Source organism: Hyperolius riggenbachi, chromosome 9, assembly GCF_040937935.1.
Source record: "Hyperolius riggenbachi isolate aHypRig1 chromosome 9, aHypRig1.pri, whole genome shotgun sequence".
NCBI lineage: Eukaryota > Metazoa > Chordata > Amphibia > Anura > Hyperoliidae > Hyperolius > Hyperolius riggenbachi.
In genome coordinates this window covers 96,304,025-96,324,945 of record NC_090654.1, presented here as the reverse complement: position 1 = coordinate 96,324,945, position 20,921 = coordinate 96,304,025, and the positions used below count along the sequence as shown (strand labels likewise).

The 20,921-nt window shown below is 43.6% G+C and overlaps 1 protein-coding gene across 1 annotated transcript in view; it reads left to right on the top strand.

Moving 5' to 3' along the window:
- The window catches only part of LOC137532576 (NACHT, LRR and PYD domains-containing protein 12-like), a 184,218-nt gene that overhangs the window by 115,069 nt on the left and 48,228 nt on the right, over nt 1-20,921 (top strand). Inside the window, exons 7-8 of the mRNA XM_068253231.1 lie at nt 1,771-1,935; nt 6,249-6,413. Coding sequence (XP_068109332.1) covers nt 1,771-1,935; nt 6,249-6,413 — 330 coding nt within the window. The remainder of the gene's footprint in view (nt 1-1,770; nt 1,936-6,248; nt 6,414-20,921) is intronic.

Genomic DNA, 20,921 nt, shown 5'->3' with positions numbered 1-20,921 from the left:
GCTGGCGGCGCACCAGTCCCAGACCTGCTGCTGCTGGCAGTGGCTCCTGCAATGGCGCTTCCTCTCCTGGTGGTGCCTCGCCCTCTACCTCTGCCAGTCATAGTGCACTATACAAATACAGTAAAAAAAAAATAAGTAGAAGAGGGCGGGAAAGGGTGTAAACTTTAATAAAGTCTGTGTTGGTGGTGACTTGGTGGTGACTAGTAGTACAGTAGTAGACACTAGTAGTATGCTCGCACGCAGGTAACTAAGAAACACCTAGCGTACTACGCTACAAGTAAGTCGTGCGGCAGACAATCAGTGAAAATTACAAACGGTCACACATGGTCAGACGCAATCAATCAATAGGCTCGGGCAGGTGAGGTGACAGACAGTCACAGGTCACTCACAACGGATGCTGGTGTGGTGGCCTGTATGTGTTGTAAGTAACTCTTATTTATTACACACACTACAGATGATAATAAAATAACACAGTAAAATTGAAAAAAAAATTAGTGAACAGGTACTAGACTAGTAGACTAGTAGTATAGTAGTAGACACTAGAAGTATGCACGCACGCAGGTAACTAAGAAACACCTAGCGTAATAGGCTACAAGTAAGTCGTGCGGCAGACAATCGGTGACAATTAAAAACGGTCACACACGGTCAGACGCAATCAATCAATAGGCTCGGGCAGGTGAGGTGACAGACAGTCACAGGTCAGGTCACTCACAATGGATGCTGGTGGTGACCTGTCACTCACAGTCAGTAACTAACTAACACAGTACTGAAACTAATAAAGTAACAGACTACAGCAGTAACAATTAACTAAACTAGTACTACTAGTACACAACTAACTAGAATCCCTAACCTACCTAAGCTAGTAGTAGGCTAAGGCTACCTAGGCTAGCAGGCCTAGCCTGCTCACAGACTAACACTAGCCTAGCACAGTATACACTATACACTAGCAGACTAAAAACAATCAAAATACTAGCTAACTATATAAGACAACAATAAATGTGTTTAGGAAGCAAAACGCTAGGTTTAGCAGTGAAAAGCACTTGCTCAGACACAGCACAGCACTAGAGAATCTCTCAGTACCAGCAGCAGTCACACAAGTGCGTGGCTCCGCAACATGGCCGCCGCCTTATATAGAGGAGGGGAGGGCCAGGCTCCCCTCCTCTGATTGGTTGCTAGGGTTGCCAGCTCCTCGACAGGAGGACTTCTGATTGGCCCAATCACGTCATCCCCGAATCCCGAAGCCGAAACCGAACCCACAGCTCCATCCGGTCGAATTCCAGCGCGCGCATTCGGCATGCTTCGTATTCGGGTTCGGCTCGGAATCGCAGCATTCGGGTTCACATGCGGCAAACCTAAAAAACACCCGAATTTTTCGGGGAAACTTCGCATTCGGGGTCCTGCTGAGCAACCCTGCATGTGACCCACATCATCATCTAGTGCGCCAGTGCTTTATGCCCTAGATGCACGGAATGCAATGTTTTCCAAATATCTGCTTTGTTTACCGTTTCATAGACTGAATGTCGGGACATTTAGACCTGAAAACATATTATGTGTCCTTCTAGAGGAACATGCTTCTTGTAAATGACATCATAATTTCTCTCCAAGAAACTATGCTTAAAGAGACCCTGCATCTCAAGTCTTTACTAGACTTTAGTACCTGAGGCCTAGAATTCAAGTATACTTACATTCTAACAGATTGCAATTACAGAGTTATATTGAATCTTTAGAAATATATTAATTTTATATTAACTTTCTTTCCTTTCTCTATAGCTTGGGTAATATTCATCTTACACCTGATTCCTGCTCCCACCTGGTTACTGGAATAAAAAATAATTCTACCCTGACAAGTCTTGACCTAACTGGTAACAATCTTAACGGTCATAATTTCAGTGAGCTGATGGCAGTTATTCCGAAAAGCAAGATCGAGGAATTACGGTGAGTGTATTTGCGGTGGCAACAACAGATTAGTAATATATGCAAATCATGTTATATAATATTCATTATTGCTACAATCAGTGGTGAGATCTTGTTCTGGTTCAAATTCAATCCACATTTTTAGAATCTGAATCCAACTTGCATTATCCAAATATCAGCCAAATTAAATTTGTGGTGCTAAATTATTTTACATTTAATTGTTTTTACATTCAATGGAGGTTTAGATTTGAGTGAAAATCACTTAATTACCTTACCCATTACTGGTTTTGCTTGTTGTAGTTATTTTTTACCAAGGTAAACGGTAAATGAGTGTACATCGGGGAAGTGTGAAAGACAATTGAATTAATCCCATGGAGGGCTGGTTTACCTTATGCTGGATACACACTATGCATTTTCGCGTGCGACGCGGCCGTCGATACGCGTCAGTTCGATTATTCCCGAACATTTCCGAACGAATTTCGATGGTTTTTAGGTCGAATGCCATGTAAAGTATGGCAAATCGACCTAATGATCCATCGAAGCTTGAATCGGACATGTCGGTAATAATCGAATCGACGCGTATCGACGGCCGCGTCGCACGCGAAAACGCATAGTGTGTATCCAGCACTATACTGAGAAGCCTTATACTGCTCGTTGTTTTAAGCTCCCTCCCTTACCTAGTTGCTGATGCTTTTTTTTACCTAGCCTCCCGGGACTGTAGATGAGTGAGTTTTTACCCCACATGCACTGTGAAAGAAAGTCCTCAAGGATGGGCACTTCCTTTTGTTGCACATGCACTGTTTTGAACCACTTGTTGCCGATGGAGGAAGTTTCTGAGAGGCTCTTCGACTGATAGAGCCATTTGAAGAAGAAGAGGACTGAGGACAGGAAGCAGAATCGACCCCAAAGACAACAAGTAGTCAGTTGAAAGTAATCTAGCCTTCCATGGACTTAGTTTATTTTTTACCTGGTTCAGGGGTACTTTAATAAAATAAAAAAAATAGCCTTACCCAAACTAGAAAATCGGGATGTTTAAAATGTAAAAAAACAAAACAAAACAGAATACAATAATTTTCAAATGAGTTGTGCCCTGTATTTAAATGACAATACAACAAACACAACATATCAAATGCTGAAATTAAGAAATTGGTAATGTAGCTACAGAGCCATGGACCATTGTCTCCCCCGTCACCCCCCCTCCCAATAATGCATGTATTATATTCACATGACACAGACAACCAAAGAACAGGCCACTGTGTGTTTGTTGGTACCACTATTCAAAGCTAATGCAGTGGCTAGATGAGAGCTCCATGTAGGCCCCTTGTAAACAGGGGCCCTGGTGCAATGATTACCCCTGCCTCCTCTGTTGTTATGGCAGTGCAAGAATGGTATTGTTAGTGAAAATTACACATGCTCATTTTTAATTTGATGCCAAAAACACACACAAATTAGGTTAACTGACAACAGGTCATTAACATTATTGAGTATAAAAAAAATCATATCAGTGGTCATGTTAACTTTGGTGTGGATTGCGTCTATATTTTGATCATAGACTGCTGTATAAATTGAGGCTATGGCGTCGCAGCAGTGGTAATTTGGGTGCGGTATAATTAGCAGCTATGGTGGGTGTTGGCGTTCTACTATAATATAGTGGCTCTCTGACTTTTACATTGGGCACAGGATAATTATACTTTGGGCGCAGGATATTTAGTGGCTATGCGGATGTAGGGGTTCCACTATACTATAGCGAAACTCCGGCTTTTAAATTTAGTGGCTATAGCGGAACTCTGGGTTAATGTTTGGCACATGTAGAGGGGGTTAGGGTTAGGCATTACTAGGAGGAATTAGGGTTAGGCATAGGTAGGGGAGTTAGGCATAGGTGGGGGGTTAAGGTTAGGCATAGGTAGGAGAGTTTAGGGTAGATGGGGGATTAAGGTTAGGCATAAGTAGGGGGATTAGGGTTAGGCATATGTGGGGGTAAGGATTAGGTGCAGGTGGGGGCTACGTCTCTCAGCAGTAAAATTGTAGTGCAGACAATGAGATCATTAAATTCTTTGCAATTTCATGTCAAGAAATAATTCACAATTGGGCCCCCTGCAAAAATGCCTGGGGCTTCCTTTGTCCCCAAACCCCACAGGTTTGGAAGCCGGTAATCGGCAGCAGAGTGTTCTGCTTTGAAGCAGCTTCTGGAAGCAGGAAAAAATTACATCGGCTCCTGCACACAGTTTTTGTGAGTGAGTGGGGAAGTATCTTTGCTATTTGGCTGCACTTGCATTTAGGGAGAGGAAGGAGTAGGGCCCCCAAATCCTCTGGTCCCCACTACGATGGCAGGAGTCGCAGGAGTGATTGCTACGTTCATGCTTATATGGGCTATTTAGTGATACCTAATGTTTCACTCAGTGCAAGAGCTTTCTTCTTTTGCAATTGCGATACAGTTTTGACTTCAGAATCAGTGCTGAGGATATTAATAGAAGTCAGCTTGGCTCCACCATCTCAATCCCCTGTCCTTGTCTACAGTAGCTGGAAATTCTGGATCACCATGAATTGAGATCAGAGAGTGGTGTGATGACATAAGGCCACTGGAATATTTGCAAGAGCCCTATATTTTTTATACTAAAAAACACCATTATTTAATGGAAAAAGTAATGTTTATTACTACACACCGTAGATAGTGCATGAATAATTTAGGCCAGGGCGTTGATAGCCTCTATTCTGGGGTGCCCCGGATGTCCCCCAGTGTAGTGGCTGCATAGTGTAATAGTTAAGGGAACAGCACCAAGCATGCCACATAGAGGCACCATAGCACCCAGGGTGACATCACCCAGCCTATCCCATAGAGGGGCCACAGCACCTAGAATGACATCACACAGCACCCAGCATGCCCCATAGAGACACCACAACTCCCAGTATGGCACCACACAGCACCCAGCATGCCTCATAGAGGCACCACAGCATCCAGCATGGCACAACAGCACCCAGCATGGCACCACATAGCACTCAGCATGCCCCCATAGAGGAACCATAGTACCCAGCATCCCCCCATACATTCACCACAGCAACTAGCATGGCCCCCATTGAGGCACCACAGTTCCCAAGATGTCGCCATAGAGGCACCACAGCTCCCAGCATACCCCCATAGAGCTGTGGAGCCTCTATATGGGCATGCTGGAAGCTTTGGTGCCTCACTGGGGGGCATGCTGGGTCCTGTGGTGCCTCTATGGGGGCATACTGGGTGTTTTGGTTCCATGCTGGGTGCGGTGGTCACTTTATGGGGGCATGCAGGGAGCTGTGGTTCTTCTATGGTTTCAGATCGGATCCGTGTCAAGCGGATCCATTTTTTTGAAAAATCTGGATTGCAGTCATGTTCCTGTCTGCGCACGCGTCGATCGTGTCGGTATATACGTGCTCACCGCCGCCGCTGCTTGTCCCTCCGCTCATTCCCTTGCACAGCCTGGAGACCAGCAGAAGAATGGTTCTCCATAGGCTGGAACAGGCAAATTCTGCCTAGAAACGGAGAATTTTCATTGGTTCATCATGAACCAATGAGAATTCTCTCTGTTGCTGATGATTCCCATTGGTCTGTTCCAGCTTAATGGAGAATCCCTGTGCTTCCGACCTCTGGGCTGAGCCCGAGCAGCGGTGATGGGCAGCGGGACACGTGAGAATACGTCACGGCGGTGGCGTGGATGCACCGAAAATGGGTGACGCGGATGTGGCGACTAGCCTAGCGAGAGCGGATAGTGTCCGTTCTCATAGGCTTGCATTGGACACGTTTTCCCATCCAGTTCGAGAAAACATGTGAAGTCCGGACTCTCCACGATGTTTTCTTTCTGGGCAGCACAGATCCGTGTGCGATCCGTGTTGCTGCACAAGTGGAAGCAGGTCCTATTTTTAACATAACGTAACCCACAGATATGTTTTTAAAACAAGTGTGAACCGGCTCTAAGTGGCACTGTATTTATTTGAGATGCTGCATTTATTATTTTTTTGTATTAATGGAGTGGGGGGGGGGGGGGGGGGGGGGCTTCATCCATGTTGCTGGGCAGTCCTACTTAGACCATTGTTAAGTTCATGTAAATTTGGCTCCACCCATAGTCACGCCCACATTTTGGTGAGTGGCCACACCTATTTTTCGGATGGAGTACCCCAAAGTGCCCCAGATCTCTAAGGATCCTAGCAACGCTCCTGATTTAGGCAAAAGCATAATTTTCCTGGACACAATCTTATACAACCAGGAAATGATGAAAGTATTTTCCCAGCTTTCCAGGAGACTCCCCATTGTGGAAAATGTGTTAGGAACACTTCAAAATTAATGCTTTATCTTTCTTCTGCAGTTTGAAGAATAATTGTCTGGGATCCAGTTCCTGTATTGACCTGGAGGTTGGAATAAAAAATAACCAGACCTTGAAGAAACTTCAGCTATGCAATAATAATTTGGAAGGTCCGTATTTCAGACACCTGATGAAATCTCTGAAGACAAGTAAAATAGAGGAATTACTGTGAGTCAAATGTTATGTTCACATTTTTCCAGCAGAAGTGTGATTTACCACACCTCTGCAAGCACATACGATAAGCATTCAGGTTCTGTGGTGAGGTGTTGTGTTTATCCACTGGCTTACTGAAGGATGAAATGAGGTACTTCATAACATGCATAGCTATGTTCCTGCGATAACAAGCATAGCCATGTTGTCCCCATAATAATTGTTGTCCCCATAACATTGATGCGTGTATCAAAAAAGGGCGCCTGGAAAAAAGGGCGCGGGGTATAGCCGAAATTGTAAGTTTGAATGCAAAATCATACTTTTAGTTTAAGAGGTTATAAACGATAATTTAGTGCTAAATAGGTTAAATAAACGGAAAAGAAATGGCAAAATACCGTCTATAACAGTAAACGAATTCTGAAATGAAACGTCAAATAGCGTCTATAGCAAAAACGATATTTACACTTGTATTAAGCATAGTACTAGAATGGTAGATTTTACAGGTATTTTACTACAATTATACCTAACTTTAGGGTCACAGATATCTCTCCTCATCCCTATCCCTCACACCTAGACCCCCCCCCCTTTGTGTAAATACACATAATGTAATAAATTGTATATATTACATATATTGTACTATAACTATACCTAACCTTACTCTCATACAGAGCCCTCCCTGTACCTATCCCTAACCCCTAGACCCCCCTGGTGGTGCCTAAACCTAAGATCCCCCTGGTGGTGCCTAAACCTAAGACTCCCCTGGTGGTGCCTAAACCTAAGACCCCCCTGGTGGTGCCTAAAACTAACCACCCCCCTGGTGGTGCCTAAACCTAACCACCCCCCTGGTGGTGTATATTGCACTGTAACTATACCTAACCCTCCCTGTACCTATCCCTAACCCCTAGACCCCCCCTGGTGGTGCCTAAACCTAAGACCCCCCTGGTGGTGCCTAAACCTAAGACCCCCATGGTGGTGCCTAAACCTAAGACCCCCCTGGTGGTGCCTAAACCTAAGACCCCCCTGGTGGTGCCTAAAACTAACCACCCCCCTGGTGGTGCCTAAAACTAACCACCCCCCTGGTGGTGTATATCGCACTGTAACTATACCTAACCCTCCCTGTACCTATCCCTAACCCCTAGACCCCCTAGTAATGCCTAAACCTAACCATCCCCACTGCACAAACACGCTAAACACATATAAACAATAATATATTTAATCCTTAAAATACTTCACTCCAAATAACATGAATAAAATAATTTATATATTTGTAATAGAATAACTAGCCTTAAAATCACGTATACATTAATAATATTATAAGTAGAAAAAGGTATATAATATATATACACATACAATACAATAGATAGCCTTACAATCACATATGCAATAGAAATCTTAAAATAACAGTAATATTTAAAGCGATATTTTAGTAACTATAATCAATGCATTATAAGTGTAAAAACAAAGTTAATACCAAAAGCGATGTATTTGTAATACAATCAGGTTGAGAAATGTTATTTAAGCATTATACATATGAAAACGAAAAAAAAGTGTAAACGAAATTTTAGTTGTTATAGTTTTGTAAGCGCAATTTTAAAACAAAAAAAACTAGTTAAAACTCATATAAGCGAAATTTACAAACGGAAAAATAAGTATAATACAAAGTCAAAACGAACTTGTAAACGATATTTGTTATAAACTTTATCCTGTAAACGAAAACTTTTGTTAACACGATCCCTGTAACCGCTATTTCGCGGGCGCCCTTTTTTCCTGTCGGGCGACAAATAGCCGATATTTTGCATTGCAGTCTATGGCGGCGCCCTTTTTGTTCACTATCCCTGTGCGCCCTTTTTTACTAGCTCCACATTGATCGTTAAATTACCATGTACACTCAAAATACCGTGTAGTTCCATTTTGTGCCACCAAAACAGCTCTGACTCACTGAGATATAGACCCCTCAAGAATCTAGAGGTATCCTGTGGTATCTGGCACCAAGACATTAGCAGCAGATCCTTTAAAGAGAATCTGTATTGTTAAAATCGCAGAAAAGTAAACATACCAGTGCGTTAGGGGACATCTCCTATTACCCTCTGTCACAATTTCGCCGCTCCCCGCCGCATTAAAAGTGGTTAAAAACAGTTTTAAAAAGTTTGTTTATAAACAAACAAAATGGCCACCAAAACAGGAAGTAGGTTGATGTACAGTATGTCCACACATAGAAAATACATCCATACACAAGCAGGCTGTATACAGCCTTCCTTTTGAATCTCAAGAGATCATTTGTGTGTTTCTTTCCCCCCTGAGGGGGGAGTGCATAGCAGAACCACAACACTGAAGAACTTGGCAGCCTTCCAGACACAGGCTGACAAGTCTGACAAGGGAAAGATACATTGATTTATTACAGAGACTGTGATAGTACAAAGTGCTGCAGTAAGCCAGAACACATTAGAATAGCTTTTGGAACTTGTAGGATGATAAAAAACAGGATGCAATTTTTGTTACGGAGTCTCTTTAAGTCTTGTAAGATGCAAGGTGAGGCCTCCATGGATAGGACTTCTTTTTCCAGTGGGTCGTATAGCTCATTTGTTTTGACATGAATGGTGATTGGTGAATTTAGTGGTCAACGAAAATTTGATTCCTCAGACTGGTGGCCATCTTCTTTTACCTAATGTAAACACTTCTTGCAGTAGACACTATTAACCTCCCTGGCGGTGCATTTCTGTCTGGATTTATGGGTCTAAAAGCGGTACATTGTTTTAAAGAATTTTAGGTCTCCAATTCTTAAGTCAAAACTCACCAAAATATATCAGAATAAAAGCCTGGTAGACATTCTGCATATAAATAAACGTTTGGAACACAAAATTTTTGAATCAATAAAATTTATGAATAAATGTAAAAATTGTGAAACTGTACAAATAAGGCCGGCGGAGAGTAGTCAAAATCCAGGCAGAGGTCGGTGCAGGCAGCAGGCAAAAAGTAGTCAAAATCCAGGCAGAGGTCATTGCAGGCGGCAGGCAGAGAGTAAATAGCAGTATCTCAGCAACACTATCTAATGTGTGTGCTAGGACCAATGTAGATATAATAGCAAAAAAAATGGAGGGTTAGGTCCTTAAGAACAGCACCACACATATATCATATTCAAAAAGTATTCAAAATTTTTATTAACCTCCTTGCCGGTTATCCCGAGCTCAGCTCGGGGTAACCTGCGCAGGAGGATTTCTCAGGCCCCGCTGGGCCGATTTGCATAATTTTTTTTTGTTACATGCAGCTAGCACTTTGCTAGCTGCTTGTAACATTCGATCGCCGCCGCTACCCTCCGATTTGCTGCTACCCGCCGTGCCGAGCCGCCCCCCCCCCCCCGCCCCAGACCCCTGCGCAGCCTGGCCATTCAGTGTCAGGCAGCGCTGAGGGGTGGATCGGGATTCCCTGAGATGTCCCGACGTCCATGACGTCGGTGACGTCATCCTGCCCCGTTGCCATGGTGACCGGGGAAGCCCTGCAGGAAATCCCGTTCTGAACGGGATTTCCTGCTTACTCTGATCGCCGAAGGCGATCGGAGTGGGTGGGGGGATGCCGCCGCTCAGCGGCTATCATGTAGCGAACCCTGGGCTCACTACATGATATGAAAAAAAAATAAATAAAAAAGTTCTGCGCTGCCTCCTTGCCGGCGGGAATTAGTTCGGCAAGGAGGTTAACAAACATTAATAGTCACTATAGAAGAGTAAAAACACTTAAAACAGTCATACCACCAATAGTATCAATAATATTATAGCATAATTGTATTTGCATTAATATTGAGCACCCAGTAGCACTAATATATACCTAATGTATTAAAGAAATCACCATGGGGTGCTCTGTAATGAGCTACCTCCAGGGATCGAACCCGGGTTCAGTATATTCCCATTAATAAGTGATGATAGTACCAAAGTGATATAAGTCATGATAATGCAGTGAAATCAAACATAGTGTCATCAATATGATGCAAAAAAATATATCAGATGTAATATGATCAAAAAACAACCAACAAAGTGCAAAATTCGTGAGGCTGTAACATTTATAACAAGAGGCTGTAACTATGATACTGTGTACTGCACAAGAGAGAACAGTGCATAAGAGGCAATATACTTATCCGGAAGGTGCTGACTAATGGAGGTGAATGAAAAGAGAGGACCCCGGGCAGATGTCTCCATCGGTTCCACGGTAATGACGCCGCTTTATCAAGAGCAGGGGGATCTCCTTGTCCATTCTGGCGAAAAACGTCAGACTTTATAGTGAAAGAGCGGACATCACGTGACCGCGCGAGGCGGCAGGCAGAGAGTAGTCAAAATCCAGGCAGACATCAGTGAAGACGGCAGGCACAGAGTAGTCAAAATCCAGACAGAGGTCGGTGCAGGTGGCAGGCGGAGAGTATTTAAAATCCAGGCATAGGTCAGTGCAGGCGGCAGGCAGAGAGTAGTCAAAATTCAGGCAGATATCGGTGGAGGCAGCATGCTGAGAGTAGTCAAAATCCAGGCAAAAATCTGTAACAGTAAGGCAGAAGCACTTAGCTCAGAAGCAGTTGGGATCCAAATGGCTATATTGTTCACACCCTGAGCTTTCAAATGAGCTTATCTGCCACCTCTGCCATGGCAGTCAGGTAACTCAGGGGAGAGTTTAAATTACAACTTGTGATTAGAGACAAATTAGGAATTAGACAGACTAAACTAGCTTTCTTTCTCTCTCTCTCTCTGTATATATATATATATATATATATATATATATATATATATATATATATATATATATATTTACTGGCTGCTGACCCTGCATTGCCCGGCTATGTATTTGGCTGCTGTTGGCTTTGCCTACTTTTTCTACCCATAACACGTAAAAACTTGATGACCAAGTTTATGAGCTTTGGGGTCCTTGGCATCAATACTTTGTATTTTCCCATTGAAATAAAACAAATCTGATTGGCTGTTTGTGGCTCCACCCCCTTTTCTGAATTTGAACCCCAGTCACCGAGGTTTGAGGATTGTACCATTACCAGTGCCAGAATGGCAGCAATGTAAATATTCCCCTTGAAAATCAATAGGTGAATTTTGATTGGCTGTTGTTAGCTCAACCATCTTTCCTGAATATTAATCCCAGTCACCAATTGACCAACTGTGTGAAGTTTAAGAACCCTGTGATTAACAGTGTAAGAATGGCTGCAGTTTATTTTTTCCCATGTAAAAAAATTTAGTTCTGGGCTCCGCCCACTTTTTCTAAACTTGACACACAGCCACTCAGTGACCAAGTTTGTGAGCTTTGTGGTCCTTGGCACCAATAATTAAAATTTTTCCACTGAAATTAAACAAATCTGATTGGCTGTTTGTGGCTTCGCCCCTTCCCAGAATTTTAACTCCAGTCATCCAATAACAGACAGCCTTTGCCATTAAGAGTGTAAGAATGGCAGCAATGTAAATATTCCCTTTGAAAATCAATAAGTGAATTTTGATTGGCTGTTGTAGGCTCCACGCACTTTTTTGAATATTAATCCCAGTCACCCAGTGGCCAACTGTGTCAAGTTTGAGAACCCTGGCAGTGCACGAATGGCTGCAGATTATATTTTCCCATGTAAAAAAAATATAGTTGTTGGCTCTGCCCACTTTTTCTGACCTTGACATACAGACACTCAATGACCAAGTTTGTGAGCTTTGGGGTCCTTGGTATCAATCATTTATATATTCCCATTGAAATTAAACAAATCTTATTTACTGTTTTATGGCTCCACCCCCTTTCCAGAATTTTTACGCCAGTGACCGACTGTACCAGGTTTGGTGCATCTGGTATTAATCATGTATTATGAGCGGAAACAATGCCAGTGCGAATTTACGCATCGTAGTTCGCATCTACGCATTGTAGTTCGTAGGTGAAGTTTCAAAACTACGCTTACAAATTTACGCATAGCAAAGTACCGCTACGCGAAGCTTACGCCCAATACACATGTAGTTAACATGTGTATTGCGTATTGAACTACGAATGCACTACTCGCGTCTAACTTTCCGCGTACGATTGTATGCTTACAAATTTACGCATTGGAAAGGGGAATGTACGCATAGAAGAGTTCCTGGTATAAGCATTTATAGAGGAATTAATGCGTAAAATGTTCCGCATACAGGCATAAGTGTCTGCATACACTACGCTTCGCACTACGCGTAATTGCATATTTTAACGCGTAGTCTACGGAATGCATACGAAGCGAATATTTGATTTTGAAGTGTAATTGCGTAAAACTACGCATAGTTCCAGTGTAACGAAGTTGGCTGACTATGACCATCCCTAGAAAATAGCAGCTATTTAAGTATTCCCCTTGAAAATCAACAGGTGAATTTTGGCTATTGTAGGCTCCACACACTTCCCTGAATATTATATCCCAGTCACCCAGAGACTAACTGTGCAAACTTTGAGGACCCTGCCATTAACAGTGTAAGAATGGCTGCAGTTTATATTTTCCCAGTGAAATTTGCTTTTGGCTCTACCCACTTTTTTCTTACCTTGACACAGTCACTCATTTACCAAGTTTGTAAGCTTTCAGGTTGCTGGCATCAAAAATGTGTAAATGGAAGTAGTTTATCCATCAATGAAATCTAATTGGCTGTTTGTTGCCCCTTTAGTGAACCAGTTTTGAGACCTCTGCCATTAACAGTGTAAGAATAGCAGCAGTTTAAATATTCGCCTTGAAAATCAATAAGTGAATTTTGATTGACTGCTTTAGGCTCCACCCACTTTCCTGAATATTAATTCCATTCACCTAGTGACTAAGTGTGCCAAGTTTGAAAACCCTGCGATTAACAGTCTAAAAATGTCTGCAGTACATTCTCCCATTGAAAATGAATGGCTGAAATTTGATTCTCTGTTTTATGCCCCGCCCACTTTTCCTGAATTTGTAACTTCAGTCACCAAGTGACCAACTGTGCCAAGTTTGGGGACTCTGGCTTGATTACTGTGAGAATGGCAGCCTTTTACATTTTTAGGGATGGCCCTGATTAGGAGAACTCATAGAGAAGCATGTGATCAGTTTGATCAGCTGATAAATTTGTAAGGTCCTGATTTGCTGTGATAACTTCCTGGTTTAACACATGATCAGGACCAGCAAATCAGAACCTTACAAACCTATCAGCTGATCAAACTGATCACATGCTTCTCCATGAGTTCTTCTAAGCAGGGCCATCCCTATACATGTTTTCCATTGACATGAATGAGTGAAATCTGACTGGCTTTTTGTAGCTCCGCCCAGGTGTACAGGGGTGACGCAAGACCCCCAGAACATATCATCCCAGATAGTAAGGGATCTGTATACCAAGTTTCGTTAAAATCAGTAAAGGCGTTTTCGAGTGATCGCGGTACATACTTAAATACATACACACACACACATCCAATTTTATATATATATAGATTTGTCTTACCATGGACTGATGAACAGCAAGGCTTTTGGAGATATTTTTATAACGCTTTCCAGCTTTATGTAAGTCAACAATTCTTAATCGTAGGTCTTCTGAGAGCTCTTTTGTGTGAGGCATCATTCACATCAGGCAATGCTTCTTGGGAAAAGCAAACCCAAAACTGGTGTGTGTTTTTTTATAGGGCAGCTGTAACTAACACCCCCAATCTCATCTCTTTGTTCCGACTCCAACTGGTTAACACCTCACTTCAAATAGCTCTTGGAGATGTCATCAGTCTAGGGGTTCACATACCTTTTCCACCTGCACTGTGAATGTTTACATGGTGTTTTTAATAAAAACATGGAAACATTGAATTATTTGTGTGGTATTAGTTTAAAGGATACCACAGCCCAAAGGCTCTGGTAAAATGAAAGGAACGATGGCTAGGGAGTTAAAATTAGATACTTACCACTTCTCTCGTTCCCCTCCGTCAGCCGCCGGTCTTCTGGAATTCATCATTCTGTCCCTGCAACTGTGGTGACCTCTAACCCCGATATACTGCGCCGTGCATGCGCAGTATTTCCTTTCTTCTCTGCTTCTGCCGGTGCATAATTTCGTCAGAAGCACGATTACGCCCCTGGCTCCTCTATCCTTGCACTGAGTGCCAGATGCTGAGTGGAATCGCGCTGGATGCTTGGACTAGGAGTGAGTTGGTAGGTGGTGTGAGTGGTTTGTGATGTTAATTGCGGACATTGGTGTGACTGTTTGTTTTGTAAATAAAGAAAAAAAAAACAGGCCATTTGTGTGTGTGTGTGTATATATATATATATATATATATATATATATATATATATATATATATACACAGTATATACATTCATAAATATATACTGTAGGTATCAGGTGTTGTAAGGGCTAGGCCTGCTTCACAATGACTCACTAAACTCCCCGCTTAAAGAGACTCTGAAGCGAGTGTAAATTTACTTTTTTAGCATGCAGTCATGTTAATCAGTATAACTGCTACTAAAACGCCGCTATCCCATGGCAAAACGAGAGGTTTATACCCCCCAAATCCCCCCTGCAAAATCCATGACTTTCTTGGCCTTGGATTTTGCTGCTCATGGAGGCAGAGCTTATGGCTGCAGCTCTGCCTCCATGCGCGTCAATCGCCGCGAGGATCATCGCCTCTCCCCCACCCCTCTCTGTGAAGGCAGATTGAGAGGGGCGGGGAGAGGCGGCGATCAGCAGGGATTGACGCGCTGAGAGGCAGTGCTACAGCCATAAGCTCTGCCTCATCAGGAAGCACTCCCCGGAGGTAGGAGAGGGGATTTGAGGGGTATAAATCCTTCATTTTGCCGCGGGATAGCAGCGTTTTAGCAGCGGTTATACTGATTAACATGACTGCATGTTAAAAAAGTAAATTTATACTCGCTTCAGAGTCTATTTAAAGAGGAACTCCAGTTAAAATAATGTAATAAAAAAGTGCTTCATTTTTACAATAATTATGTATAAATGATTTAGTCAGTGTTTGCCCATTGTAAAATCTTCTAAATCCCTGCTTTACATTCTGACATTTATTGCATGGTGACATTTTTACTGTTGGCAGGTGATGTAGTTGCTGCATGCTTTTTGTGCAGTTGGAAACAGCTGTAAACAGCTATTTCCCACAATGCAACAAGGTTCACAGACAGGAAACTGCCAGGAGTACCACGGTCCTGTGAGGAATCGCGGAAGAGCCGCCGCCATGAGCCAGCGGCGGGCGGCTCTTTCCGCATCACACGGAGAGGCAGCCGCCTCTTCACATCATGAGGCGGCTGCCTCCATGCAGCAGGTGGGGCAACGCGGCGAAACCGCCGCGTTGGACGCGGCGGTTCGCGCACATGTCCCCGCAGCAGAGACACCGCTGAGCGGGGCTGCGGTGGCTGGGACCCGTAGTCCCACAGAGTTTAGAGTGACGCGCGCGCGCGCACTCAAGCAGGCCTTATGACACCCGGGAGAGAGTCAGCTGATCAGGCAGGTCAGCTGACTCTTTACTCCGCTCCCCATTGGTCCAGCAATCAGGGAGGTGCTGGGGGACACGTATGAGTATATATACTGCCGGCTGTTTACTCATATCTTGTCTGGCGTTGCGATCACATACGTGGGAGCACCCAGATCCGTAGTCAGATCCGTTAGTGTGCCGGGACCAGCTGGAGCTGTAATCCTACACTAAGCTAGATTCTGTTGATAGCTTAAAGTACTAGTTTGATTGTGATTATCTGTTTTGACTTTTGCCTGCCTCGACTATTCTCCTGAACTCTGATCTTGTACCTCGATATTTCTGATACTCTGTTGCCGAACCCCGGCTCGTTCCTTGACTCTGCTTCTGCCTCCTGATTTTGTACCCCGATATATCTGATACCCCGTTGCTGAACCCTGCCTGTACTTTGACTCCGCCTTTGCCTCCTGATCTTGTACTTTATCTGTCCGTGTGTGTACGACCTGGCTTGCCCGACCTCGAGAACCGACCTTACTGTTAGAGGCGGTTCCTCGCTCTGTTAGTGATCCTTCCTCCTGAAGGTTACTTTCAGTCTGTCCTTCCTACTGTCAGTCTGACTCCTCCCGTCTTGGAGAGCTCAGATCTGCGGAAGGAATCTGTGCAGTTCTCCTTGCTGCACTGAGGCTTGTCCTCCGTATTACTGTTGCACCTAACACTACACTCTACTCAGGTGAACAGAGGTTAGCCAGTATATTGGATTATCGGTGATACTGCAGATCACATATAATCTGGTATACGTCTGTATTCCCCGTGACGCTGCAGGTCACCGGTAATCAGACCTCTCTGTGCTTCACCGATCGTTACAGGTCCTCAGTTTCTTGTGGGAGGGGTTTCACCACAATATCAGTCATACATAACCCCCTGATGGTCTGTTTGTGAAAAGGAATAGATTTCTCATGTAAAAGGGGGTATCAGCTACTGATTGGGATAAAGTTCAATTCTTGGTCAGAGTTTCTCTTTAACGCACCACAAACAACCGCTAAGAGCATTGTCAATAGTTGACACCCTCAGGATATAAATGTTAGTCCTCTCTGCATCAATCTTTGTGTAGTGTTGGCCATGCTCGTGCACAATTTCGCGGGAGTGCAGGCAATGGCGGTTTTCCAGTCCTATGGTCAGGCTAAGGTAGTTCAATGACAGTAAAGTTAGCAAAAAAACACTGATTCTGCAGTGTGGGCCCAGTGTTGGCCTAGTAGGCTTTAGTGATCACCTGAGGTGACTAATAAAAGAAGAGTTTTTGCCAAAACTTATCCAGCTGATCGAATTTGGTCTGTCCACAATGAAGCAACGACCTCATCATCTTGGGTGTGCCAAGATGACCATATAGGTCATTGCTTCATTGTGATACACAAACCCTTTCACCACGACAAGGTAACAATCACAAAGGGGAATTGACATGTACATGCCATTTTTTTGGTTGTTGCACCCACTGTGTAGCACCATAATTTAAATTTCAATGACTATAAGACAGAAGGTCTGAGGTTGCTAGCTGATTCGTCAACTAGGTTGACTTACGAACCTACGGATGGATATAGGAGTCAACTAATTGCTGTTACTGATAATGCTTATAAAAATGAGGTCATAAATATGGAGGAGAAGAAGTTATTAGAACCATTGTATCCGCAGACTCCATATTTTTATATCATCCCAAAAATCCACAAAGATACAAAGATACCCAGAAACCACCGGGAAGACCTTTAGTGGCTGGAATGGGGGGGGGGGGTTTGGAAAATATTTCTTCCTATGTTGATTTTGTCTTGCATCCTTGTGTGGTGAACACGGAGGCCTACACCAGGGACTCCCAGCATGTGCTCGACTTGCTTTCAGATTATAAGTGGGAGGATGGCTATTACTGGGCGTCCCTTGATGTGGCCTCGTTATATACATGTATACCCCATGAGAAAGGACTAGAGGCTGCAGGATATTTCCTTGGGATCTATCAAGACCTCCCTTCAGGGCAGATCAATTTCCTCATTGACTTACTCAGGTAGGTTTGCTTTAGCCCACAATTATTTTTCTTTTATGGATTCCATTTATTTGCAGACCTGCGGTACGTTTATGGGGCGGGATTTGCCCCGAGTTTCGCCAGTTTATATATGGCATTTTGGGAAAATGCTTTCATTTGGGGTAATAATCCCTTTAGGAAACATCTGGTATTTTATACCAGATTTATTGATGATATATTGATCATTTGGAACGGCAATGAGGACGAGTTTAAAGGTTTTGTGGAATACTGTAACAATAACAGTTTTAACCTACAGTTTACCCATGTGATAGATAATAAGAGCATTGTATTCTTGGATCTAGTTCTAATGGCAGATAATACAAATAAATGTATTCAGTCGAAAACACACTTTAAGCCGACAGCTGGCAATTCCTATTTACATGTGTCTAGCTGCCATCATCCAAGATGGATCCAAAATATACCAAAAAGCCAATTTTGCTGTCTGAGAAGAAATTGCTCATTAGATAAGGACTATACAGAACAGAGTAAGATTTTAGTGAGTACATTTATACAGAAGGGGTACAAAGAGAATTCTATCACTAGTGTGAGCAATGAGTTTAACCACTTGAGGACCGTGGGCTTTACCCCCCTTAAGGACCAGACCCTTTTTTCCATTCAGACCACTGCAGCTTTCACGGTTTATTGCTCGCTCATACAACCTACCACCTAAATGAATTTTGGCTCCTTTTCTTGTCACTAATAAAGCTTTCTTTTGGTGCTATTTGATTGCTGCTGCGATTTTTACTTTTTATTATATTCATCAAAAAAGACATGAATTTTGTCAAAAAAAATGATTTTTTTTACTTTCTGTGCTGACATTTTTCAAATAAAGTAAAATTTCTGTATACATGCAGCACGAAAAATGTGGACAAACATGTTTTTAATAAAAAAAAACCCATTCAGCCTATATTGATTGGTTTGGGTAAAAGTTATAGCGTTTACAAACTATGGTGCAAAAAGTGAATTTTCCCATTTTGAAGCATCTATGACTTTTCTGACCACCTGTCATGTTTCATGAGGGGCTAGAATTCCAGGATAGTATAAATACCCCCCAAATGACCCCATTTTGGAAAGAAGACATCCCAAAGTATTCACTGAGAGGCATGGTGAGTTCATAGAAGATTTTATTATTTGTCACAAGTTAGCGGAAAATGACACTTTGTGACAAAAAAGAATAAAAAAACTTTCCATTTCTAACTTGCGACAAAAAAAAAATTAAATCTGCCACGGACTCACTATGCTCCTCTCTGAATACCTTGAAGTGTCTACTTTCCAAAATGGGGTCATTTGTGGGGTGTGTTTACTGTCCTGGCATTTTGGGGGGTGCCTAATTGTAAGCACCCCTGTAAAGCCTAAAGGTGCTCATTGGACTTTGGGCCCCTTTAGCGCAGTTAGGCTGCAAAAAAGTGTCCATTTACAGAGAGATTTCTCCCACCCAGCATGGGTATGTGTAAAAATACACCCCAAAACACATTATACTACTTCTCCTGAGTACGGCGATACCACATGTGGGACACTTTTTTGCAGCGTAGGTGCGCTAAGGGGCCCAACGTCCTATTCACAGGTCATTTTGAGGCATTTGTTTTCTAGACTACTCCTCACGGTTTAGGCCCCGTTCACACTTGCGGTTTTGCAAAAACTGCACCGGATGTCCGGACCGCACCGGAGCCGGATCGGACCTGACCCGTACGGTTCCAGTCCGGATCCGGTCCGGATCCGGTCCGGTTGCATACGGTTTCCGTGCGGTATGAACACGGTTGCGGTCCGGATCCGGATTCTTAAAGAGATAACAACCTGTATAAATACCTGGGGTTCTGGGAGGTCAGCAGAAGCTCTGGGGTCATTGTTGGAGACAGCTGGACGTGTGGAGACCATCCTTGGATACAGAGACAGCAGTTGGGACCATGGATCCAGTCATTTTTTACGCTTATTACCTGGGAATTCTCTCCTTCCTGTTGTTTACCTACTACTATGTGGGGAGAAGGCGTGCTCCTCGCAGGAGATGGTGGGTGCACCCTCTACTAGCCAGGAGGCAGAGGAAGGGAGAGTTCCAGGCCCTCTACCGGGACCTCAGACGACACCCACAGAAGTTCTACAGCTACACTCGGATGTCTATTCCCCTGTAAGTATCTAGGCCTAAATACACCAACCCCCACCATCCCTAAACACCCCACCCTCACCCCCACAACACCTCATCCCTGTATACCTAGCTAAACACACCACCCTGACCCCCACACCCCTGTATACCTAGCTATACACTACACCCCCACCCTCCACAACACTCCCAAACCTCTGTAAACACACCTCCCCCATCCTCCACCCAACACCTTGTCCCACAACATACTTTACAGCTTCTTCCTTTCCATCTCCTGACAGGTTTGATACCCTTTTGGAGATGGTGAAGGATGACCTTAGGAAGAAGGATACCACGTTCAGGAGAGCAGTCACACCACAAGAACAACTACTCATCACACTGAGGTATGTAAAAACAAATTTTTTTATTGCAAAAACAACCACTTTCCAACATGGAAACATTCTTCCAACATGGAAGACAAAAAATAACATATCTATGGTATAGCCCGGTCAGTTTTAAGGAACACCAACCACCAACTTTGTGCTGGAAGAGTTGCAGGGCATAGCTGCCCAAGTGTCTTTCGGGGACACCAGTCCCTAATATTAAAGTGCTTCAAAAACCTAACCACTGGCACAGGACCCTCTGAGCCATGGATGAAGGACACAGGTCAGTGAAAAGGCTAGGCCTCTCACCGACCAGTGTAGGTGTCCTTCATCCATGGTTCCAAGGGTCTTGTGCAAGTGATTAGGAACAAGAACAAAGTGAGGAGCAAGAGGAACCGATGGCAGAGGAGCAGGACTACAGGTAGTGTCTTTCGGGGACACCAGGCCCTAAATTTTTAGTGCTTCTAAAACCTAACCACTGGCACAGGACCCTCTGAGCCATGGATGAAGGACACAGGTCAGTGAAAAGGCTAGGCCTCTCACCGACCAGTCAAGGTGTCCTTCATCCATGGTTCAAAGGGTCTTGTGCAAGTGGTTAGGAACAAGAACAAAGTGAGGAGCAA